Source organism: Artibeus jamaicensis, unplaced genomic scaffold (genome assembly GCF_021234435.1).
Source record: "Artibeus jamaicensis isolate MK-2021 breed Jamaican fruit bat unplaced genomic scaffold, CSHL_Jam_final scaffold_3307, whole genome shotgun sequence".
Lineage (NCBI taxonomy): Eukaryota > Metazoa > Chordata > Mammalia > Chiroptera > Phyllostomidae > Artibeus > Artibeus jamaicensis.
The window spans coordinates 2,680,021-2,706,080 of record NW_026522040.1 but is presented as its reverse complement, the minus strand read 5'-3'; the positions used below and the strand labels follow the sequence as shown (position 1 = coordinate 2,706,080).

General features: G+C 45.3%; 1 protein-coding gene across 1 annotated transcript in view; it reads left to right on the top strand.

Annotated features, from left to right (window-relative positions):
- Window positions 1-16,153, top strand: part of LRGUK (leucine rich repeats and guanylate kinase domain containing) — a 99,775-nt gene extending 83,622 nt beyond the window's left edge. Inside the window, exons 18-21 of the mRNA XM_053657098.1 lie at window positions 4,055-4,143; window positions 5,140-5,262; window positions 10,872-11,017; window positions 15,854-16,153. Coding sequence (XP_053513073.1) covers window positions 4,055-4,143; window positions 5,140-5,262; window positions 10,872-11,017; window positions 15,854-15,996 — 501 coding nt within the window. The 3' untranslated portion in view covers window positions 15,997-16,153. The remainder of the gene's footprint in view (window positions 1-4,054; window positions 4,144-5,139; window positions 5,263-10,871; window positions 11,018-15,853) is intronic.
- Window positions 16,154-26,060: the final 9,907 nt, after the last annotated feature.

The window sequence follows — 26,060 nt, the reverse complement described above, 5'->3', positions numbered from 1 at the left end:
TTAACAGTCTTCTACGCTGTTATGCTTGATAGTTTGCGGGTTTTTTAATCTGTCCTCTTTCCTTGTTTCAGTTTTCTTTGTCAAAGACTCTCTTGGTTTGTATGCTGGCCCGGCTTTGTCTGTCTTAAGTAGTTGTCATTTCTCTTGAATCCTTTTTACCACTTTTTTTTTTTAGTTTAAAATCTTTCCTCCGTTTACTTTCTCTTTCCCTTATGGCATTATTTATTGTGTTTATTCACTCTTGTATTCTTTCTAGTTCAGTTTTTCTTCCTAAGGTTGTTTTCCCCCCCTTATATTTCTAATTCTTCCCTGAGTTCTGTCATGTTTTTTCTGAGTTTGTAGAATCATAATTTATTCACTCCTTCACGTGGTGTGTCCTTTACTTAATGTCTTTGGTTTATTTTGAAGCAGTTGACTGTGGACTTTATCTGTTTTATGAGTAAGCTTTCATTGCGTGTAGAGGTGTTATTTTACTCCTTCCCCCTTTTTTCTTATAATGCCTTCGCATGGGGTTTGACCAGAGAATTCTCATATGTATGCGAAAGTAGGTTTCTCACGCTTTCAAGAAAGCGGCACGGTTTCTTCAAATAGGGATAAAATATAAAACCGCTTTCTTCCTGGGATTTCCTGGCTGTGTGTCCCTCCCCACTTAGCTCTAGACTTTCTCTTCCCTTTGTCTGTACTGACCCTGACCCAGTTAACTCGGATTCCACTCCCCCAGCTTCTTTTTGCTTCCGTGCGAGGAGGCCCCGCCCCGGAAGGGAGCCCCTCGGGGTCAGTCTCAGGAATTCCCAGGGGCTCCGGCTCCTTCCCAACCTGCTGTGGACCCGTAGCCTCGCCCGCAGCTGGAGCGGGAACAGCCGTCGCATGTTTCTGCTGTGGTCCCCTGCTGTCCTGCTGTGCCCTCCAGGCAGTGGTTTCGAGCTATTTTGGGAGCTCCCGTGCCGCTTCCTTCCTTCAGCACCCTCTTGCACAGAAACTGGTACCATGCTGGTTGGGTGGCTGGTATCACCTGTATTTGGGCTTGAGGGGACACCTCGTCACCATGTGTTCTTATAAATGCTTCAATATGCATTTATTTTGCTACTTTATTTTATTTATTTTATTTTACTACTTAGTTGCTATATCTGTTTCTATGTGGGGATTCTGGAAGATCCCAAAGCCATGCGTCCTTGACTGCCGTCGTCATCCCAGTCATGACGTAATTAAAGTCCAGCATCAGTATAGGACAATATAGAGACAATACAGAGTGAAATCACAACAGCCAATGATTACACAAGTACATTATACAATACAGTGTACAGGTACAATATACAAATACTTGAGTAATTTGAGGAAGAAGAATAAATTTCCCTGAGAGGAGGATGTGGTCAGTCTAGAGTAATTTTATAGTAACATGAAACATTATAGGCATATCCATGGAGTTAAATACACAGTTTTTAAATGGTGAAATTTGTTAGATTTTATTTATTTTTAGAGAGAGGGGAAGGGAGAGAGGAGAGGGAGAGAAACATCAGTGTGTGGTTACCTCTTGTACGCCCCAGCTGGAGCCCCTGCCCGCAACCCAGGCATGTGACCTGACTGGGAATCGAACAGGTGACCCTGTGGTTCTCAGGCTGGCACTCAACCCACTGAGCCACACCAGCCAGAGCCTAAAATATGAAATTTAAAGAGTGGATTCCTTTCTTCTCCCCTTGTCCCGCTCCAGAACTCCCCCCCCCCCCCCCCACACACAGATAGTTCTTCCTCTCCCTGCTCACACAGAAACACGGAGCTGACAGGCAGGGAGATGCTGGAATGGTCTGGCAGCCACATACCCACCTGAGGGCCCACATTCCGCAAGCCCACAGGTTCGCTGTCCTGTGTCATGGGTTTCTAAGGGGCAATTTCAAAAGCTTGACCACAATTTCTCAAGCTAGCCATAGTCGATAGCAAGTTCTAGTCCAGATTATAAAGAGCAGTCATCATCATTCATTGTTTATGTCACCCTCCCAATTTTCTGTTGTTTTACATTAAAAGTACGTATGGAGCTCCTGCTTTGTGCTAAGGTGTATGTGTGTGTGCAGTGCAGGGGACATGGGGGTTGAGCCTTCTGGTCTCCGGGTGTGAATACTCCTCAGAGATGCTCAGTGGCCATCAGTCCTGGCATCCCCAGAGCAGAGCCACCTCTGCACGTAAGTTTTGGTAATGCAAAAATGGTTTTAGAATCACACGAACTTAATCCTTGAAACTTGAGTCTTAAAACATTCCCCCAAGAGACATGCGCACTCTTGAAGCTCTGCTAGCCTGCAAGGCTGAGCAGGCGAGGAGCCCGGAGGTGTGGACTCAGCACTGTAGCTATGGCGTGAATCCTTTTTGTCATCAGTGGGAGTCAGGTTCTCTCAGTGTCCAAAGGAAAAGAGTTCCCTGAGACCCGCACGGGGGTAGGTGGCTCTGTGGTATGGTTGACCGATGATGTACAATTAAGGGGGTTCCCCTTCTGATTTTCCAGTGTCCCATCTCTGTCCATCTTGCCATAGAAGAAGTCTAATATTGACTTCAGTGGGGCCAGGATGAAGGGCACCGCCCAGGGTTTCTGCTCCGTGTTAAAGTCTAGTCCAGTCCAGCATCCCGCTGGCTCAGCCTGTGTTTCCAGTTGTAGTCCGTTGCTGTGCTTCGATATTCAGGATCTCCCCCGGAGACCATGGGCCATGTGGCCGTGGGGAGAACAGGTGCATGCGCCACACGAGTGCAGGTCACAAGCAAGAGAGAGATTCTTTGTTCCTCTGCAATTATAATAACCAGGAGCTTGGGTCTGGGAAGGACCCGGTGCTTTCTCCAAGTGACCAATCAGCTTCCCAGGTTTTCCCTGGCTTTGGGTAGGGCCCACCCCCTAGTTAGACTGCCAGCACCTCCCCTGCACCCCACCCCCAACATATTAGAGGCCAGAAGGGAAGAGTGTTAATCCCCTTGGCAGAGCACTGCTGTGGTCCCCTGGGATGCAAAGCTGTAGCTTCCTGGCTAGCAAGCAGCTCCTGCTCTTCCCAGTTTATGAAGTTCAATGTCTAATCTATTCACTACCCTTCTCAGGATCTAGCTAAACACTGACGGTAACACTTGCACTGGCACACTTCTTGTTGGTACTTCGCATGCGATATTAAGTGAATATCAACTTACGAAGAAGCCTGGTACTGGCATTAAAATCAAAACTGGTTTATTTCAGATTAAGGTACTGCAGGCAAAGGTAAATGTATTTTAAATGCATTGACTGTTTAAGTATTATTATAAGTCCCTTAAGAAGTGAATAGGCTTTTATTGAAAATAAGCACTTGCCAATTTATGTTTTCTATAAATTAAGAATTGTATACATTCGTTTGATCGAAGTGAAGAAACCCAGTATGTGGACAGTTGCCGAACAGGCCCACTCTCAGACGTTCGGTGTGTGTAGACACCTGTTGTACTATTTATAAAACAGCATGTGCTATCTTTTCTTTTTCTATCCATCTTTTTAAATAGCCTTTTACCACCAGATTATCAACCTTGTGAATGCTGAGACTGTATCTTTTGTATCTCTGTGTCCCCATCAAACGCCTACTAAGGATTTAGTGATGGTCATAGTAACGTTGGTGAAATACAGGAGAACCGCCCCCACCCCGGTTTGTCCTGTTTCCAGGTCTGGGCATCAACATTATCGGGCGTGTTCACTGAGTTAGGTGCTTATGTGTGTTTCCATCTGGGAAAACTAAAAAGACAAGAATAATCTGGACCCTTGAGAGAAAATCTCATTGGAAAAAGAAAAAATGTAAACATGAAATGTTAATAAAAATTTGCCACATTATTATTTAGATGCCTATAAAATTTATATATTCAATCACAATCTTCATAAAAGTACTTTGATTTTATTTATAAATGTTTCCCTGCCGAATACATAGCAATTTTTTTAGGCCTATGTGTTTTTCACTTTTCTCTTCACATATTTGGCAACCTCTAGTAAGAAGAGAATGACCACAGCTCTTTTAATCATCTGACATATTTTTAACATCAGTACAATCTTCTGATCATATCTCTTGCTTAGGAAAAGAAGTCTTTAGCGAGGCAGCGTGAGACAGCCCGGCAGGCCCTACTGGGAAAGACACCTCCTGATCACACGCTCCTGTTCCAAAGGTAGTGACTCATCACGTTTATTCACAGCCCGACACCTTTAGATTGATTGGCTAGTATCCAGATACAGCAGATGAATCCTAAACCATCAGTATAAACAGGGACCTGTATGCTAAAATGAATCCAATCATTCGGAATCAAAAGGCCATTAAAATTTGCTTTAAATTACAGTTCTTATTGCCTGTAATTTTCAGCTATGTGTTGACATTTTTCACTGATATAAGTAAGTTTTGTCCATTTGCTGCCTATGGAAAAAGCGACTGATTTCCTCCATGGGGGGGTGGGGTGGGGGGGAGGTGCCTTGGGGTGGTCCCGTTCAAGGGACCGGCTGTGTGCAGTATACAGGGCCCTGCTGGGGGGTTGGGAGGGTGGTGGCCAGATGATTGGCAGCCTGTGTGACCCCCGCCTGGCAGAGTTTAACAGGCCGTGCCTGTTAAAACACCAGACAGAGAAACGAAGGGGTTTTAAATAGGAGCTGCAAGTGGGTGGTGCTAGAACAGAGAGATGCTTCTAATTTGCATGCATTCCCGGGCAGGGGGGCTGCTGAGCACTCGGCCACTGTGTCGGGCAAGTCTGGGGTGCAGGGCCGCAGGATTGACTCCCTAAAAATGGGGAATGATTCTTTCAAGTTACTCTAGGGAAACAGGCTAGTATCGATGGGAAAAAAAGAATATTTTATACTAAATTTCAGTTGAGAATTTTTAGAATTATAGAATTTTTAGAACCATTTTATTCTGGTATTATTTCAAAGCATTAGATTGCATATTAATGATTTATAGGTAAGGAATTTTTAACAGCAATACAAATTTGCTTAATCCAAAAATTAGAATATAATAACGCCAGCTCTGAGGTGCGAGTTTGTGATTAGATACATTACATTATTTCAAGTGGACTTTATTGGCCATTTATGTGTAACGATCAGTGTTTACATATTACACGTGTGTTTGCGTGGTATCATTACAAAATTCTTTGGATTTTTTTTGATATTTCCAATTTCAGGGGTTCAGTACCAGCACCCACCAATGGTGTACATCACTTCACAGCTTTAGAAACACAGAGAAGTTTGGAGATGTGTGAAGAAGATTTTTTAAAAACTCTTATTCGGACACATTCTGAAAAGAGGTGAGCTGAGTTTTGTTGGACAGAATCAGTTTTCCTGCCGGTGAGTGAAGCCCGTGGCACTTGTCCTGAGGGTCCAGGGGACTCCCAAGTCTGGGGATCAGGGCCCCACCCCCCACCATGGAATTTGAGGGGCACAGATGCTGGCTTCGAGGGAGGGCCCAGGTATGTATAACCTAGGTTCATACAACCTAGCTTCTCTCTGGGACTCTGAATCTTGAGGGAGTGACAGAAAGATGCAGGTGTAGTTAGAAGTCATTTGAGTCCCCAGTTGGTGGAAGGATCAAAAACCCACCGTGCAGTACAAGCAATGATGCGTACCAGTCTCTTCCTGTATCACGACTCAGCTGTGTTTTGGTGCCTCATTGTTAAGCCTGGTTCTCTAGTTTTCAGTTAAGTCTACGAATGCCCCAATAGCTTTCCAATAGCTCCCCCTTTAATATTCAAAGTAGACAGACTTGGTGTCCGTGATTTGCAATCAACATCTCTCATTAGAACAGTGGCTCTGTTTCACAATGTTTACTAGCCAATGCCCAATGCACAAAATGCTATTTCAGGGTTCTAGCGCTTCATATGTCAAAGTGAGGTTCAAGACCTGGTGAAGTGCAAGTGGAAGACTCCCTGTGGACCACAGCAGGCCCGCCACTGCTGATTTAGTGCTCGGCTTTGGGACGCAGTCTGCTGCACTCTGTTCCCACTTCAGCTTCCGCTGGCTCTGCCTGGCTGGTGTGGTTCGGTGGACTGAGTGTCCGCCTACAAACCAAAAGGTGATTCCCTGTGGGCACATATCTGGGTTGTGGGCCAGGTCCCCAGATGGGGGCGTGTGAGAGGCATCCAGTCAGTGTCTCTCTCACACATGGATGTTTCTCTGCCTCTCTTTCTCCCTCCTGTCCCCTCTTTCTAAAAATAAGTAAAATCTTTAAAAAATCCTTTGGAATGTGATATTTAAACAATGGGAAAAAATTGATCCTTAAGATAGTTAAGTTTCTCATATCTCTGTATGTTAAAAAATTTAGATAAATTATAAAGAGTTAAATACAAATCAGTGCCTGTAACCTAATAAGTGTTAAAGGTCAGATGTGAACGTACACCCCACACCGTGCAGGCCCACGTATATCCATGTGTGTGTAGAGGAAAAAAACACTGAAAAGAAATACGCCAAAATTTTATCAGTTACTGTCTTTTAGTAATGAGGTCAGTTTTAATTTTCTTTGGTCTTCCCCATATTTTCAACCGTGAGCATTTTATAACTTCCAAATTATGACTATAACCTTAAACCGTTATTTTAAAAGTCTGCCACAGGAAAGGTGTATAGTCTATGAGAGTGACGTGTTATAATGAGAGTGGCAGTTTTAAAAATAAGTGGTGCACGCCTTCACTTCCGAGTGTTATTGTTAGTTAGGTCATGTTGGGTTTCCTTCGATAACCTGAGGGCGAAAACAGCTGCCGCTTCTACGTGGTCTGCTCGACCCTGCGCGCTCCACCAGCACTGGGGACCTGGCGGGCTGATTAGCTTCCTGTGACAGTGTGGAGACTGCGGTGCTCTCGCGGTTTATTTAGCTGGGAATTTTTAGCACAGGAAGGCAGGCTGGCAGGAATACGGTGAGGAAGGGAACGTCGTGGTTCAGGCTGCTGTCACAAATCGCTGTGGACGGCGGCCCAGCTCACAGACGGTCATTTCCCACGGCTCTGGAGGCGGGGCAGGGTGGGGCGGAGTCCGAGAGCAGGCAGACAGCAGGGTCGGGCTCCGGCAGCGAGGGTGCTGGCCCTGGCTGGCAGAGAGATGGCCGTCTTCTCACTGTGCCCTCACAGGGCGCAGAACAACGAGAGGGAGTGAGAGGTCTCGTGTCTCTTCTTTCAAGGGCACTAACCTGCTGACCTGGTCACCTCCCAAAGTCCCCACCTTCTTCTTCTGTCACATTGGGGGTGGGGATTCCGACATACACATTTCGAGAAGGGAGCATAACATTCAGTCTGTAACAAGAAAAAAAAAAAAGAAAAGAACAGACGCCTAATAGGCTGCAGTGGGCTGCGCATCCTCTGTCCCCACAGTGAAAAGGGACCAGTCTGACCCTTCCTACAAAGTAACACGTGACTTTCAATTCCACTGCTCTTCAATTTCCGACTTTCAAAGCATTTTCATTTCCTACTTTTCTTTGCTACAGAGGGGAAGTCGTTGTTCAAAGGCAGAACTTATTCTGTGATCCCTTTTTTGGTGTATGTTTTAAATGAAGAGGTTTTTTCTCTTTTTTTCCAAAAATAAGATAACCAAAACATACGTGCTGTAGGTTGAATGCCATCCCTCCACAATTCATATGTGGGGGCCCCAACCCCAGTACCCAAGAATGCGGCCTTATCAGAAATAGGGTCATTGCAGGTGTAATTAGTACGATGAGGTCAGACTGGATTAGGGTGGACCCCTAATTTAATGTGATTGGTGTTCATATAAAAAAGGGGAAATTTGGATACAGACACATATACACGGGGAGAGAGCCCGGGGGGGTGCAGACGCCAAGGAACAGTGAGGGCTTGCCGGCAAACCACCAGGCACAGGGGGAGGGACCCGGAACAGCTTCCCCTCGGGACCCCCGAGACAGCCAGCCCTGCGGACCCCTGGTCCCAGACTGCGAGACTCCAGAACTGCGAGGCAATGAATTTCCACTCTTAGCTCACAGAACTTTGTGATGGCGGCCCTAGAAAACCAATGTAATATCTAGTCATCAAAGTCCATTGCCATTTTTCTTTTTTCTTCTTTAATCCTCACCCAGGGATATGTTTACTAATTTGAGAAACAGAGAAACATCGCTTGGTTGCCTCCCTTAACGTACCCTGAGCAGGGTTTGTACCCGCAACCCAGACAAGTATATGATGAGTATGTGCCCTGACTGACCAGGAATCAAACCCACAACCTTTTGGTGTGAGAGTCAACACCCCAACGAGCTGAGCCATCTGGCCAGGGCATTCTTGCTATTTTCTGTTCTTTTCCACAGACTGTATTTATATCACTAGAGATTTGGCCATAAAATCTATGGGTTATTATGTTTCTCACTAGAAAGGGGAGAACATTTTTGTTTGTCTAGGTTGGAATAACAGATGTAGTCCATAAAATATAAATGCATCTGTGGCTGTATTTAGGGGGAAGACTTGGTCTAGTTAGTTGTACTTCCAGAGAGAAGGTCCCAGGCCTGGGGTCCTGGTGGCACTTTCCACTGCAGGGGACAGAGGGACAAGTTGGTCCATCCCTGGAAAGCCCAGGTGTCAGCAGTATCGCCTCAGCCTACACCTCTCCACGAAGTACTTCCTGGGCCAGCTCAGTAACTCTGCGTGGGAGCAACAGGTTGGGGGACAAAGTCTTGTGTGTGCTACCCAAAGGGGCCGGGATTCTCCGAGGAGGTTCCAAAAGCTGTCGTCTAGCAGAAAAAAAGACAAGAGAACTCAGCCCGAGGTCAATGTTCTACACCACGCAAGCACTTAGGCTTCTCTGTCTGTTGATAACAAGCAGTCAGAACTTGTAAGCAGCACCCATAGGTGCAGGGCGGTTGCCCCCTCCTGGAGCACGTCTGGATGGGAGTGTCGTTGCCACGCGGCCCTCGCTGCAGTTGCTGGGAGCTCGGGTCCAGCGGGAGGCAGGCGTTCCACGTTCAGCAGTGGGAGAGCTCTGCTCAAGCACTGACTCAGTTGCGGCCATGACCTCCCACCCCAAGGCTGCGGCCTGGGCTGGCCTCCCCAACCTAACGACGGTGTGCTTGCACCCACGGTGCATGGGTCGCCCTCAGTGTGCATGTGTCACCCACTACATTTCCTCCTGGGTCCAGGACAGGCCCAGAGAGCTAATTGGATTGTGTTTTCAGTGACAGGGCCCTGATCTCCTGAAGATGCCTCATTAAGACTGGCTTACCCTTTTCATCTCAGCTCCAGCCATCATCTCCTCCCAGTTAACACAGACACCCTCTCTTAAATGACAGCTGGTCTTGAACAGACGCAATTTCCGTTGGCCCTTGCTGCTGCCCCATGTGAACTGAAACCTGTCGTGCAAACAGGTGGCGGTCAGCTGGGACGTGATCCCTGAAATGCATTTTTCTTTGCAGAGCTAGGAATCATTACATGGATGGAACTATGGAGAAGAAAGAAAGTCACAGCCAACTGCTAGTCTCTGCAGCGAACAATTGTCTGTTAATTTCCAGTCAACCTTTGGCTAAATCACAGAAAGACATAACTCTGAGGTCAAAACTTGCTCTCATCAATGCTGACAGTGAAAAGGAGAGCAGATTCTCAGTACAGAGTTTAGAAGGTGGATGTAGAAAGTTGCCATGTCATCTGTTGCTGATGGAACAGGAAGTGGAGGTTTTAAACATGGCGCCCTGACAGACAGAGGAACTGAGGCAGTACGACCGCTGTTGGGGGGAGGAACGTCGGGGTGGTGGTCTCAGAGGAGCCGAATCCTTCCATGTCATGGAGGTCCGTATCCACCAAAGATGTGTCTGAGGCTGATAAATCAGGAAATGTCAGCAATGTATAATTTAGAAGTGAGAAGATTGTTGTCAAGACATCTACACCAGACCTGGTTAAAAGTGGCTGGCTGTCACGAGAGTGAAATGGGGGTGATTAGTGTTTTTTATTAGAAGCCCTTCTGTGTAACACGACTTAGTTTTAACTACATTCATGTGGCAGATTGATTGAAGTATTAATGAAATGTTTTGGGAGAAATGAGAAAAATCACAGAAGAAAAGATGAATATATTTCCATATAAACCTCGGAAGCTTCTCTAGGTTCAAAGTGAAATTGAAAACAGCAAGCTGTTTGTATTTTGTTTAAAACACAACAAAAGAGGCAACATTCAATATATAAAGAGTTCCTTCAAACGGATCAGGAAAACACGGAGGTCCTCAAAGGATAAATGAAGAAGAGATGAAACAGTTCACAAGTCTGGCAGACAAGCTAATTAGTAAATACGAGAAATACCATTCAGCCTGTTGCAGCTACTGCCAGTGCCCTGCGGGCTGAGCTGGCTGGGCAGGCGGAGCCACCTCCCCCCCCCCCGGGGGTGGGGGTCCCAGCCAGGAAGCAGGTGACTCCCACAGGCGAGCACCTGGGAGGGGGGAGTGCCACCACCTCTCAGGCATAGGCACATCAGCACCTGGGTCCCTCCCCAACCTCAACGGCAACCAGGGGAAATCTCGGTCCCCAAACTAGCATCAGACAGCCCCGCGTGTAGTCCAGGCCGGCCCCTCCAACGCGCTTTCATTTCCTCTCTCCTTGAAAGAGCAGGAAGCTCTGGATATAAAGCGCCCTTGATTCTGAACTGCCAGCAGTTGGGACATGTGCTCGTCTTGCCTCACACTCCGGCACCTACCGCAGTGCGCGCTCCTGGTAGGCCCCCAGTTACGGTTTTATACCCGGTGAGAAGCGTGTGCTAATGTGTGCAGTACCTTCATGCTGGCTGCTGTGTAGACCTCGCTGCACAGACCCTCGAAAACCTGAGCCCACCGGAGACCTGTCCGAAAACTCCTGACCGGACTCGACAGAGGTCACCCGAAGAAGCCGCAGGCTTCGATGGTGCGGCCACTGCATGTGTCCCATCTCACAGGTGTCATTTCTGTTTCAATTTTCAGCAAAAGGGGTTCCCGCTCTGCCAGGCCCACACTGTATCAGCCTTACCTGTGGTCGAAAGACCTGACTTGCGAGTCTTCGAAGAGCAGTGTCTACTCACACCCAGAGTCAGATACAAACGACAGTAGGAAGGACCAGGCCCTGAAAGGTAGGAGCCATTTCACATCCGGGTCTCACAGAAATCGTGTTGTTATCACTACAGGTATTTCTTACTCTTTTGCTGACTGTTACAGATTTTTTTTTTTTTTGATTCAGTGAGTGTATTAAGTCCGAAGCTCTCCTTGTAGGTAGGGTGGGTGATTAGTCTTCCACTGTTACGGAAGAGGAACTAAGTTCAGAAAGGCCAGGTGTGTGCCCACGGTCACTCAGCGACTAACAGTGGCCGCTGCTGCCCAGCCCACCTGCCCACATGCCCACGGGGGGTCTCCTCGGGCGGGGGGCTCACGCTCACTGGAGGGGAGACAACTTGGGCTCCTTCTTGGTCACAGTGGGTTCCTTTCAGTGAAGGTGAAAAGAAGTATGGAAAGTTCCAGATTGCTGGCCAGTCTTCTGCTCTGGGAGTCTGACAGAATCCTGATGGTCTTAGGTTTGAAGGATCCAGCCCAGTCCCCCTACGTCACCCCCCTTTCTGCCCATTGCTCCCCAACACTCACGTGAGTGCGTACCTTCAGGCACAGGCACATGGTTGTTACATTGCTGTCTCTGGGCGCAGTGGGCAAAGTTCACAGATGACAGTGAGTGAAGACCTTGACCAGTGTGGGGAGACCAAAGGGCTAGAGGTGAAAATAGGCCCAGGAGAAGGTAACCCAGTGTGAGGGCAGGAAAGAGATGGGACTCTGGGAGCAGCTGATGGAGGAATGAAGTGGGAATTCAGGCCCCGGGGGCCAGGAGGGCGCCACCATCCACCGCCTGAGGGGGGCGGGGCCCTTCTGCGGAGTCTAGAGGAGGCCTTGAGGAGGCCCAGCTTATTCACGTGACCGGGGGGTGGGGGGACCAGAAACAGGATAGAGACTTGCTGGACTGCCCTGCCTGGGGCAAGGGGACACAATGGGTGGCCCCTCCCTTGTGGGGGAAGGAAGAGGTTCCTGAAGCGGCCATCCCCTACCCCGTAGGAATGGAGACCCCTCCCCTGCAGTAGCTATAGTCCTCCTGGCTGGCCGGCCGGGACGTTTCAAGGATTGCGTACTCACTCAACAGGGAGGGCGTAGCAGTAATGATTTGAGGCCCAAGACCCAAGTGCCAGGAAACGATCCCAAATTCTCAAGTAGACACTTTGCGTCAGCTTACAGGAGTGGATGGTGTTAAAGGCTGGGACCTGCCATGCCAGCGCCAGAGGGGACCCAGGGGCCTTGAGCCAAACATGTCACCACTGTCCATCCGGCTTCCCAAGGGACAGTGCGCCTGGCCCTTTCCCATCTCGTGTCTCTCCTCTGGCTGCATCCTCCCTTAAGTGGAGTCCAAGGTCCGAACAGTGTGGGCAGGCAGAGCAAGCTGGGCTGTTCCCTGTGGGCGGTGCAGTGGCGAGAACATCGGGTTGGGAATCAGAGGACCTGGGTTCTAGTTCCACTGCTGCTCTTGTCTGCCTGTCTAGTGTTGGGGAATCCACAAATGTCTGAGCCTTGGGAGTGATGGTATCTGTTCTAGACTAATACAGTCATCTCCCACATTCCGTTTACTGCTGTAATACGTGTACAGGACCATGCAGTATCTAATGTACTAACAGAGGACCGGACAAGATGAGCATGGTGTGAGTGAGAAGCAAAGTGCCGGACACCCAGTAGGTGTTGTGGTTGTACATTTTTATACACATAGCAGAGATCGGTGATCCTTTTCCTCAGTGATGGTTTCTGGAGGCTTAATTCACTTCCACTGGATGGGCTGTGTTTCCCTGTTTCTTTATATGTGTTGTGATCTTTCGTTGAAAATTGGGCTCTTGAAAAGCAGCCACCTCTCCAAGTCTGCAGGCTGGCTCCAAGCAGGGAAGACCTGGACCCATCGATTTGCGGGGCCCGTACTGAGCCCAGGATCTGCCCGGAAGGAAAGGCTTAGGGTCTTTTCATCTCTTTCCTGGACATGCTCTTTCCCTGGGCCTTTTTCCAATTCCTCATTATGTGCAGGTGCTTTTAAAAAATGCCTTAATGTCCCTGAGCGACTCCTGCTGCTTCTTGGGGCCTTAGCTGTTCCTTTATATTGCTCGGTTAGTAATCTCTTGCCCCAGGCATCTGAGTGTCTGGGCCCCCTTGTGGATTTTCACAGCCCTGTCTGGGGCTGCCCGTGTGGCTGCCTCTGGGCTGAGAGTCTGTAGGCAGGAGTACAGAACTCAGCCAAGTCACGCCCACAGCTCTCAGGCAGCCCCAGACAGGTGAGGGCACCCCTCTCCTCTCTGGGTCACGGCAGGGAACTGGGCACCGGGCCGCCCTTCCTCTAAACTGTACTTCACTCCCCTGGAGGCTGGGGGTGCCCCAGGGGTAGTGAGGCAAAGGTGATTAAAACACCTTGATATCTGTTAGTTTTTTAATGTGACTTTTTCTTGACCGGTCATGCACTTGGTTGCTGTAGGCGTTCAGCTAGTTTTCGGAGCTCCTATGAAGTCATTTTGGCTAGTCTGTAGTTGTTTATTTACTGTTCCCCTGGGGGAATGAGGGCCTGGAGCTCTCTGGTCCGCCCCCCCCCCCGTTGACGCCCTTCGGTCGTGGTTTTCTGATCTATCACACCCCTTCACTGGCCCCGGGTCAGTTAAACGCTCCTATCTTTTTCATAGGAACTTACAGACCAGGCTTCTGGCCTGTGTGTACTTGATTTTTGCATAAATGCAACTTTTATCTTCATCATTTTATCATTTTGGTTTCAGCCCCGCATTCGAGCTTGATTAGATTGTTCTTCATCTTCAACATTTACTCCTCGATCTGTTTCTATAAGGCCAGCAGGCATGGCCCTTACGCCTCTGCCATGGGCACTGCCAACACTGGCATCCAGGCCTTGGCCGAGGGTTGTGTCCTGTGGCAAGTCTCTGGAGACTCATCCAGGGAGAGTCCGCCTGGTATGTGATTCTGTTACCGGTGCTGGGGGTTCTTGGCTTCCCCAAGATAGAAATCGAGGGGAAACCCCGGAGAAATTTTCAGGCGGATTTCATCAAGCTTGGGCTGGAGCTCAAGGGAGGCAGCCCAGAGGAAAGAGGGTCTCGTGACCTGACTCCAGGGCCGGCTCTGCCTGCCTGCTTTCCTAAGCTGAGGGCAAAGGGCTTGCACCAAGAGACGGGCTTTTTGAAAATGGCAGGCTTGTGGGATTCTCCCTGTCAGGGTAGGAAGAACAAGTGTTGAGAAGGGAGATAAAATTCTGCTCGCTTTTTTCCCCCCAAGTAGTGGTGCGGGGCTGACATTCCCGTGGTCTGCTCATCCTGCTGGCCACCACCTGGTCCGGATTTGGCTTCCTACCCACCGGGTGTTTTTCCACTACCAGGCCCCCAATCCCTCCACTGTCTCAATTCCCACTGGCATCCCTCTGTTGTATTGATATGAGAAACTTTAATACGTGCATTGCAGAAAGCAAGACACACTGTATGAGGGGTATTTTCCAACTCAGACGTCAGCACACTTTCTGTAAAGGGTCAGACAGTAAATGCTTTTGGATTTATGAGTCACATGGACTCTTCTGCAGCTGCCACTGTGGTGTGAGAGCAGCCTGCACCACGGAGAGACGAACAGGCGTGGGCTGGGTTCCCCTAAACGTAATTCACAGCAACGGGCTGCAGACCAGTAGCCTGTGGGCTGCAGTTTCTTGACCTTTGCCTTAGTAAGAAGAGGGCAATTAAATCAATCTGAAATAATTTTGCTTCACAAATCCTTTTCAGCACTTATTACTCACTCCAGTATTTTCTAAATACACAAACCATTTAATAAATTCAAATTTGCTAAGGTTTAAAGTCAGGTATCCTGGTTTGTGAATCTTTATTTCCCTTTTTAAAATGGCAATATGATTTGTCTCCAGTACTTTTCTCACTGCCAGTGCATTCTCACAGACCAGACACTCTGAAATTGCTCCAAAAGTTATTTCCGCTGCCCGGGATATAACCCCCCAGGGTGTGGAGACTAAAGTGGTTGAGAAAGAAGGCCCAGTCTTCTACCTGCATCTTTGCCTCCAAGGCCTCAAGATGCTTTTGTTACTCTTTCTAGTTTAAAACATATCTCAGTGGTGGAAAAAAAGGAAGCAATCAAGGAAGAGCCTTTTCTTTTCCCCTCCCCTCCCCTCCCCTGTTGTCCGCTAACATGATATTATCTCGAGGAATGTGCCATTTGGTCTGAATAGAGCCGTTAAGTGCCCATGTTTGCCTTTAACATTTTGGATCGCTTCTGTTTGCCCCATAGATTGAGTCTCCCCAGTCCTGTGATACAGGTCACTCCATTTTTCTTACTGCCGTTAGAATCCTCGGCCTCACTTTCTTAGTCCCTATGGCACTGCTTTCTCCCGGGTGAGAATTCCACTTCTGTGGCCACAATGCATCTACCCTCAGGCTCCGTCGTCCAAACTGTTGTTGCTTTATAACACTCCTCAGCGGAGCCCAGCTTCGTGGTTCATCCTGGACGTCTTCTTGCTGATGGTGAACAGAGCGACCTTAGGGAGGGGCGGCGTGGGTGTGCACGCACGCGCTAAGCGTACTTATGCGTGATTGTGAAAGAACGTGGTGCAGGGCGCGGTTACAGTGGCTGTGAGTGGGGCGGAAGAGCCCAGGCGCTGCCTGCTGCAGCCCACCTTCAGCTCCTTGTGCAAGTCCACACGACCCAGGGCTTGTCCAGCCACACACGTGACGTCCAGAACCTCTTCCTCCATCTTTCCTGTCTGAATGTCATGTATTCCTCAAAGATCGTTCTGAAATAATTCCCAATATTATTCTGGTGCTGACATCACACAGTGCTTATTTTCTTTGTTTAGTGTAGCAAGGGGTTAACTGTATGTACTGTATCTGTTTTCTCTTCATGTTTTATAGCACTACATAAATCGCCACTTCATTGCGAAAAAGGGTCTCTCCAACACAGACAACACACGTCCACAGTCATCAGTCGCCCTGGTTCCAACGTCAAACCCATCCTCCCTCCAATCCCTCAGGGCCGCAAGTACACCAGTGCTTGACGTCTGACCTTCACCCGGAAAACTTGCTCCGATCATGCACAGCACCTCTGCCTCCCCGGGCCAGGGATCCCGGCTGTTTCTCACGCAGCCAACTACCTACAAAAGAACATCCTTCGTGCCTTAATTCTCTCCATCGCTTTCTTTTGTGGTTCTCTGAATAGCGTCTATTTTTTAACGTAAGTTATTCTTAGCTCGTAGAAAAGCAATTTCAGTTCTTCCCGGTTGCCGTTAATGATTTTTCCAGCTGCTTCCTGCTCTGAAATACCAGATGGCAAAATCTCCCAGGATTCCTGCACTGTGCCGTGTGTAGTGATTTTTGGATATACCCAACCGGGACTGTGCTCTTGAAATTTCAGTGTGTCCGTTTATAACATTAGTGTATACTCTACGGAATTGGAATCGTTTATGCTGATTACGAAAGGACCGTAGAGTTCCATTTAACTGTGACCAACACGATATCAACTGCACCTCTCAAAGGGAATTAATTAATGTAAATTTTCATGGTCCTTGACTAGCCTTAGCAATACGAAGGAATAAAAAAATCAGGCAGGTTTTTTTTTTTTATTTCACCCTCTCCTGACTCTGATTATGTACTGCCTATCTCAAGAAACGTTTTAAACAACTTTCACTACTTGTTGTTTGCAGGAAAAAAACTTACGTAGCTATAGGTAAGGATGCCATTCAGCTGATGTGTGTCAGTAAGATTAACCTGGGTTTGGAAACATTGGAATATAATGTAGGTGGAGCGGTGAATGGTCTCTCCTCTGAACCAGCTGTGCAAGGCGACTCGCGGGGACAGGAGCCTCCACCTAGGACTGGACTGTTACGTATGTTAAATACCAAAACCCTCTCAGGACTTCCCCTTTTAAAATATCAAAACCCTTTCATAACTTCTTTTCCCATGACTCAGATTTGCATGTAAGCTGATTCGCAGTGGTGTCTGTCTTCCACCGCACCCTGTGCTCCGCGGGAGCTGGCTAACAGCCTTTCCTTGGCTTTGGTGAGGGGGGACAGGAGTGGGGCTGAGCAGAAAGAGGGATGTGATCCTCTCCAGAAAAGCGGGAAGGCTGAGAGTATGCCCCCCAAATCTTAAAGAATAGTTTAACTTTCACCAGCATCATCTAGTCTTTTAAAAAGTTATTATGAAATCTTTTGGACACACTAGAAGATTTGAAAATAGCAGTTTTGCCCTGGCTGGTGTGGCTCAGTGGACTGAGCGCCAGCTTGCGAACTGAAAGGTTGCCAGTTCGGTTCCCAGTCACGGCACATACCCGGGTGCAGGCCAGGTCCCCAGGTGGGGGCATGCAAGAAGCAACAAATTGATGTTTCTCTCATATGTGGATATTCCTCTTCCTCCCTTCCCCTCTCTCTAAAAATAAATGCATTAAGATCTTTAAAAAGAAGGAAAATAGCAGTTACAGTCTCAGGTAACACGGAGGAGATGCACTTGTCCCTCTTTCTCTAAGTACAGCTGAAATCCTCATCACTACACAGAAAACTAGCCCAGGGAGGCCGAGAGGACAAAGGGAGAAGAGACCAGCTGGGCACCTTGCAACCCGAGTGCCGTGGAGGTGAGTTCCCTGCTTCTCCTCTTCGTCTCGAGTATCCTGAACTGGGTGCTGAAGAAGCTCCAGCCCCAAACCCTAACAGTACAGCCAACAAAGACTCCAACCAAAAGTCTGCTCTCCAGCCAAAGGATGGGGGAGGGGGAAGCCTCACAGGACAGAAAACTCTTATACAATAACCGGCCCACTTCAGCTGAGTACCGTGACGCAGCTGTGGCTGTAGCAATGCCCTCCGTTCCTCCCTGCTGGGACACTGCCAGAAGTTCTCTGTGGGGAGCAGGACTTTGTTCCCACTCACTATCAACGAGAACTCTCCCCCAGTGTCACCACAGGCCACTTAGGGGCCTGGGCTTACACTCCGCAGCTGGTAGTAATGAGGCTCCTCTTTCCCTTCCCATCAGTGGTATCAGAGACAGTCTGTGGAGGTCCGGGACTCTCCCACGTCCCTGCGGTGGCAGAGGGGGACAGGTAGGGAGCACCACAGCATGCCCCTTCCCCTCCAGGCCCACATGCTCTCTGTGCAGGCCTAGTGGGGACTGGTAACTTCCACGCGCTCCCAGCACTAGTAAGGCATCTTTTCTACCTTTTCCACTGTAAGTGTCAAAATCTGCCAGGATGTAGAAGAATTCTCATCACCGTCAACCAACAGGATTGAATTTGTATCTATAGAGCATTCTATCCAGTGACTGCCAACATGCGTTCTTTTCCAGTTCTCATGGAACATTAGTCAACGTAGACCATGTCCTGGTCCTTAAAAAAAATCATGGAAATCATACCGTTTGCTCTCTGACCACAGTGAAATCAAACTAGCAGTTAATAACAGAAAGATAGCAGGCATATTTGCAAACATCTCTAAACCAGTCAGCACTCAATGAGGAAGTCTCAAGGTAATTTCAAAAATATAGCAAACTGGAGAAAATGAAATACACTGTATAAGAATCTGTGGGATGCGGCTAAAATAGCTGAAAGGGAAATGTGTAGCATGTACTGGGAGAGGGGAATTCTAAATCAGTAAGATCCTACCTCAAGCACCTAGAAAAAGAGTAAAATAAGCCCCAAACAGAAGGAAATAATAAAGAGCAGAAATCAATAAAAATGAAAACAGTAAAACAATAAGCCAGTTCTTTGAAAAGATCAATAAAATTGACAACTTCTTGATGGTAAAAATTAACTAAGAAGACAGAATTGTCAATATTAGAAATGAAACCCATCCACTCTGGGATCGGCAGCCGGTCAGTAGCTAGAAGGGCACCAGATTCTTACAGGAAGTGAAGGAAGTGACTGGAACAGGGTCTGAACAAGCTGAGTAAGCAGCATTGGTCCCTCTCCAACCACCCCCCAATATATAGCACCACAAAGCAGGAAGTGGGCTGCCCCACCCTTGTGAATACCTAAGGCCCTGCCCCTTACAATGTAACAGGTGCACCAAGCTTGGGAATCAAAGCAGCTTACCTAATAAACAGAAACACAGGAAAGCTGCCAAAATGGAGAGAGAGGAAGATAAGGACAAGAAAGAACTAAATGACACGGAGATAGCCAACATGTCAGATGCAGAGCTCAAGGCACTGGTGATCAGGATGCTCAGAGAAATGACTGAGTGCAGACACAAAATAAAGGAAGAAGTGAAGGCTATGCAAAGTGAGAGAAAAGTATATATACATACAGGGAACAAACAAGGAAGGGAAGGAAGCTGAGATTCAAATCAATGATTTGGAGTGAAAGGAAGCAATAAACAACCAGAACAGGAGGAAACAAAAATTCAAAAAAAACAAGACTTAGGAACCACTGGGACAACTGTAAATGTGCCAACCTCCCACTCATAGGGATGTCAGAAGGAGAACAGGAAGGGCAAGACATCAGAAACTTATTTGAGATAATAATGAAAGAAAACTTCCCCAGTTTGGTGAAGGAAATAGACATACAAGTTGAGGAAGTTCAGAGAGTCCCAAACAAGTTGGACCCAAAGAGGGCCACACCAAGACACATCACAATTACATTACCCAAGATTAAAGATAAGGAGAGAATCTTAAAAACAATAAGAGAAAAGAAGAAAGTTATCTACAAAGCAGTTCCCATAAGACTTATCAGCCGATTTCTCAAAAGAAACCTTGAAGGCAAGAAGGGACTGGAAAGAAATATTCAAAGAGATGAAAAGCAAGGACCTACAATCAAGATGACTCTAACCAGCAAAGCTATTGTTTAGAATGGAAAGGCAGATAAAGTGCTTCCCAGATAAGGTCAAGTTAAAGAAGTTGACCACCACCAAGCCCTTGTTGTAGGAAATGTTGAAGGGACTCATCTGAGAAAAAGAAGGTCAAAACTATGAACAGTGAAATGACAACAACTCACAACTCTCAATGATAGAATCTAAAAAATAAAACCCAAAAATAAAAACAAACTGGACAAACAACTAGAACAGGAGAGCCATAGAGATGAAGATCACATGGAGGGCTATCAGTGGACGAGGGAGAATGTGGGATGAGGTCCAGGGAATAAGAAGCATAGTTGGTGGTACGGGGGGTTGTTAGGAATGGCATGGGAAGTGGAAAAGCCAAAGAACTCATATGTATGGCCCATGGACATGAACTAAGGGAGGATTGCTGGTGGGAATAGGGATACCTGACAGAAGGGGGCAAAGAGGAAAAAAGGACAATTGTAGTAGCATAACCGATAAAATATACTTAATTAAAGAATTCAGGAATACATGAAAAGAATCCTATAACATGACCAGGTATGGAGTTTAACCCTGAGATGCAAGGTTCGTTCAAATGTTTAAATCAATCAATGTTACCCACCACAGAAAAATCTATGATCACATCAGTTGATGCAGAAAAAGCATTTGACAAATTCCAACATCCATTCATGATAAAAATTCAGGAATAGAGGATACCTTTCTCAGCCTGATGAAGACTTTGATGTATATGTCTCTATTCCTAAACTATACATAGTTTTTTGTTCACCATGATTTTAAACTTTCTATTATACAGATGCTTCTTGACTTATAATGGAGTTACATCCTGATAAACCCATTTGAAGTTGAAAATATCTTAAGTGGAAAATGCTTTTAATACCCACAACCTACTGTGTATCATAGCTTGGCCAGTTTCTACTGAATGGGTCTCACTATGGCAACCATCATAAAGTGGAAAAATTATAAGTTCAACCATCATAAGTCGGGGACTTCTTCTGGTGTGTATATTTACCAATTAACTTTTTTCTCAACATTTTATTTATGGGATTAGTCCGTGCAGATTGTGTGGTTTTCGTTTTAATGGGTCTTTTTTTGGTGCATAATATTTCACTGTGGCAATATACCAGAATCTATTCACTTTCCTGTTGATGACAGCTAAATTTGTTTCCCCTTTTTTGTTGTTGTTACTACAGAGGATACAGCTAACAGTATTCTTGTCTCGGAGTTAAATTGCTATATTATAGGTAAATCTGGTACAGATCTCAACTTTACCAAGTATTTCTACACGGGTTACTCTAAGGTGCTCTCACCAACACATATTCGGTTGGCTAAAAAGTTTATTTAGTTTTTCCATCAATGGCTCTAGTAGCATTTAGTTGTCTTTACTTCATTTGAAACAATTTTTTTAGATTGTATCGTGATAGCTGTTATATCAGCATGCATTTAAAAACTTATCAATATCGATGAATTTTTATATTTCCGTTTTAAAGGAAATAGGCAACATTTTTCGTGTACTATGCTTTCTTATTTCAAGAAAGGTAAAAATGCAACTGAAACACACACACACAAAAAAAGATGTGCGCAATGTACGCAGAAGCTGCTGTGACTAATCAAATGTGACAAAAGCATTTTGTGAAGTTTCTTGGTACTACTTACACGTTAGCCAAACAATTCTTTGCTGTGGGGCCGTCTCATGCACTGGAAGATGTTTAGCAGCACCCAGGCCTCTACCCACTAGAAGCCAACAGCAGGAGAGAGCCGACATACTCAAAATATCCAAATCAGTAAAGTTTCTGGTAAAAATGAGAAATGTGTCCTTTAGTTTGTGGAAAAACTAAATGGACTTTTTGGCCAACCCAGTAGGTGGGTTTCCATTTCTTTAGGTCTTCACCAACAAGCAGAATTGATAGCCATTCTGTCGTTAACCCAATGGCTGTGAGTGCGAACTCGGTGTAGTGTTTCATTTGAATTTCTCCCATTACTGATTGAAGTTGCATATTTTTATATAATTATTGGCCATTTGTGGCTCCTCTTCTGTGGATTGCCTGTTTTTACCTAATTTTAAATTAAATTTTTTATCAATTTGCAGAATTTATTCTGTATTTTGCCCGTTTAATTCTTTGCTAACTGTGTATATTGCAGATGTCCTTTCCAAGGCCGTTTCTTGTCTTTCCACTTTAAAAAATGTTATCTTCCAATGAATAAAAGTTTTTAACATGGCCAAATTTCTTGACCTTCTTTATGTTTTGTACTTTGTATGCCTTATGAACTTCTTTCCTCTCTCCTAGTTATATGGTCCCCTAGGTACCCTTCCTAATGCCTTCTTTAAACACATATTGCTTTTCCCACTTAGGTCTGTGCAATACCCGGAATGGACTTCGTGCATGGCGGAGCACGGGTTACAGAGTTTTCCCCGTTGCCCCGCCCCTTTCCTCTCTAATCTGTGAGACCATTTCTCTCCAGCGTTGTTTCTGTTACCCTGTGGGCCCATTTCTGGCTCTCTGTGCTACTGTGTCATTGACAGCCGTTTACAATGGGACTTACAACACGGTAGGGCAGATTGTGTGCTTCGCTCTTCTTTAAAATTATCTTGGCTATTCTCACGCCTTTCTTTTTCAAGTACTTTTAGAATTTGTTTATCAAACTTTACCAATCCCTTACTTGGAGTGGAGAAGAATTACATTTAATTTATAAGTTTGGGGAGGCTCATCTTCTTTTTGGTATTGGATTTACTTTTCTGTAAACATGCTTCATTTGTGTGGGTTTTCTTTCATTCCTTTTATAAAGTTGTATAATTATCACCGTAAGGGACATTTGTATCTTTAGTGAGGTGTATGCCTACATGCCTTTTATTTGGGTTATTATAAATGCAATACCTTTTAAGATTATGTTTTCTCTGACTGGTATATGGGATGCTGTTCATTTTTATAGATATCATGTGTATTAAGTCTAACAATATATTTGCAGGTTACTTCAGCATTTCTATTCCGATACCACCAAAAATGACAATTTTCTCATTACTATTCCTATTATTGTTCTCTTTCTTCTTTTTTATTTTATTCCAGTTTTTCTGTTTCAGAACTGCTCTGAAAGAAAGCCCCAATACACTGTTGAACAGAATCAGTGAGTGTGGGCATCCTTATCAACTTCTGGTTTTAAAAAGACTATTTCTAATGCTTCACAATTGAGTGGGAGATTTGCTGTACATTTTTGGCAGATAAACTTTGGAAAAAAGCTCCATTTCATTCTTGGTTTACTAAAAGTTTTATTATGAAGGAGAATAAAAATGTGTTTTTCTTTTGTAGGGTACAGAAATTTGAGGTATGTATTAATTCAATCATATTAATCGTATTTATCAAATCATTTTTCTTCTGTTTTTTTTTTCAATTTATTCTGATCTATTAAAAAACCTCTTACAGTGATTTCCTTTTCTTTCCTCATTAGCCGCTCTTTCTTCTTTGTTTTCTTCTTCTCACCTCCCTCCCTTCCTCCCTCCCTCCCTGGATTACCTGCTGACTGTAGAAAAGTTAGTGAGTGATACGTAACAGAAAGGCTTACAGAAATATCAAAAGCAACATCACACAAATAAATACATAGCAATATTATAATCAGAGTAAGATGTCAAGACAAAAAAATCATTAAATGATACATAACGTGCCCTTTTACGTTAAGCCAGCCACATCCCATTACGAAGCTGTAGTAGTCACAAAACCTTAGGATTCTGTATTTGGTGTTTATTTTCTTTTTTTGACTTTGTTTTTATTGCAGTCACAGTAGTGATTAGCATTATGTAATTTTCAGGCATACAGTAGTGTAACCTGTCAGCCGTATACAGTAGAGCTCACTCTCCACCAAAAGCCTGGTTTCCACTCATCACCAAACACTCTGTCCCCTTTACTCACTCGGCCCTCCTCCCGCTGGAAGCCCCCAATCTCTAGTTGGCGTCAGTGAGTTTAGACCCTCATGAACTGAGCCATGTAACATCAAAGTAAATAAAGGAAAAAGCATTAGAAATGTAATTTACTTTCGGTCTAAAATCAAAGCACTAGCATCTCTAAAATTAGAATTCTAACTGGAGCACCTGTTAGGATTCTTGTGATAATTAAGCCAGATAATGAGTGCGTCGTGAGTGATACCTCATGCCACAAACTCTTCATTTGAAGCTCAAATCCAATATGAAAGAAACAATCAATTCAGGACCATCTCAGGTAGCGGTCCCTCCTCCCTTGGTTTTTACCTGGCATCAGGTCCAGCTTCTAGGAATTTGCAGTTTCCGGACAGCAAGGGAGCAACTGGCTCCCACATGAGGGAAGCAGTGGGTTCAGCCTGCTCTCCAGGACCCACCCCTGAAGCTGCTGCTGCTGTACCCCCATCATTCTGACCACCCCAGGTACGTCACTCCTTCGGTTGCAACTTTGGTTCTTTTAATGAAAGCACATAATGCACCAGCTGCTCCCTGTGTCTTTCTGGGGCCGGGGTGTGTATGAGCCACTCTACCTCGATAGCTTCAGAGTCTTCTTGGGAACTCAGCAAACAGGCTGGGAAGCCAAGCAGTGGACATAAAGGCCCGGCCTGGAAAGTCCCACCCTCAGGTGGGATTTCCTTGTACCCTGGACCCCGAAGTTATGTCTCTAGAGTAACCGTTCTCAGCTTGGCCTGCACGTCAGACTCATCGTAAGTTTGAAAAATACCAAAGCCCCAGCTCCACCCCAAGCCAGTTAAGTAAGAGTCTGTGAGTCTGGGGGCTCAGGCGTGACATTTTTGTAAAAGTCCCCAGAGTGATTCCAATGTGTAGCGGGTTTTGAGAACCACTTCTAGATGGTGGAGTGGGAGGTTTCTAGAAGGATTTTGTCGAAAGTTTTCATTACTTGCCTTCAGCAGTGGACAAGTGACCCTGTCACCATGCTCATTAGAAGAGAGGATTATCACTTTATCATTGTTAATTTGATAGTTGAAAAGTATTGTTGTTGATTAGGTTTAATATTTTTCGTAGGCTTATTTTTATTGATATTTCCTTCTCATGAATTGTTGGTTCATGTCTTTGTTACATTTTTATCCTGAGGTGTTTAGTGGGGGAGGAGGTTGAGGATTATGTGTGTTAAATATTAACTATTTGGTCCCCGTTTGTTATCGTGAATTCTATTTTCTAAAAGCAGCTCTGTGCAGTAGAGTTTCCTGTGATGATATAAATGCATAGAAGTATCCACATTGTCATCAATATGGAGCCACACTCGAGCTCCATGTGGCTGATGATTACTTGAAATGTGGCTACTGTGATGAGGAACTGAATTTTTTATCTTACTTTTATTAATTTTAGATGTAAATAACCGGGTGTGCCGGTGGCTACCATGTGTCATGATGCAAATCTAACGGGTTTATCTGCTGACTCCAGAACTAAGTGAGCTTTTTCTCTTGATGCAATAGTTATTTTAAGAGTTTTTTCTTATAAGCTCTAGTTTCAGTGGATTATAATGAAGAAACGAAAATAGGCTTTCTATAATTACATTTTATAAACTTTATTAATGTTCTTTATGCCTTGACATGTGCTCAATTTTTTAAAAGATCAATCAAGTTGAAAGTCTATAAAATTTTACTACATCTATAATTTTGTCTTACTAATTACATTACCTAAACTATCTAGATATATCCTCTTGTTGCTATCAACTTGCTGTGTCATAGACGACATTGGTACTTCAATATCTCACTCTGCTTGTGTTTCCGTGTCTTTCTTCCTCCATGTCAAAGAGTTCTTTGCTATGTAAGTTCTCATGTTATGTTCATCAGCTTACGAATGCCCAGGAATATGAAAACATAAATAGGAATGTCATTTTGTGTCAGTGTAAAAAAGTCCTTTTTGTTTTCTCGAATCGTGTTGGCCTTGAACTTCCTTTTGGTAATATCAGTGCCACCCCTGCTCTTGTTTGCCTGGTGTATTTTATTCTATCCTTCTAATTTTATTCTTTCTATGTAATTTGATTTTGGTCTCCCTGTTGCAAGAGACATAGTTGGATTTCTTCTTTAACTCAGTCCAAGTCAATCGGCCTTTAACTTCAGTTGTGGAGAACTGTTTTTATTTCGTTGTAACACTGGTGAGTTTAGTCCTGTTTCTCACCTCCTTGTGCCAAGTTTAAGACTATAGAAAACAGCTGTTTTCACTTCCTGGTTTATGCCTTTGGCTGTGTATTCGCTCTTTTCATTTATAGTGATTTGGAAGATATATTTTTCCCTACTCTGATGTATATCATGGAATTTATAATGTTTTTATTTCTCCCCGCCTTTCCCATTTTCACAATTATAAATTTAATTAG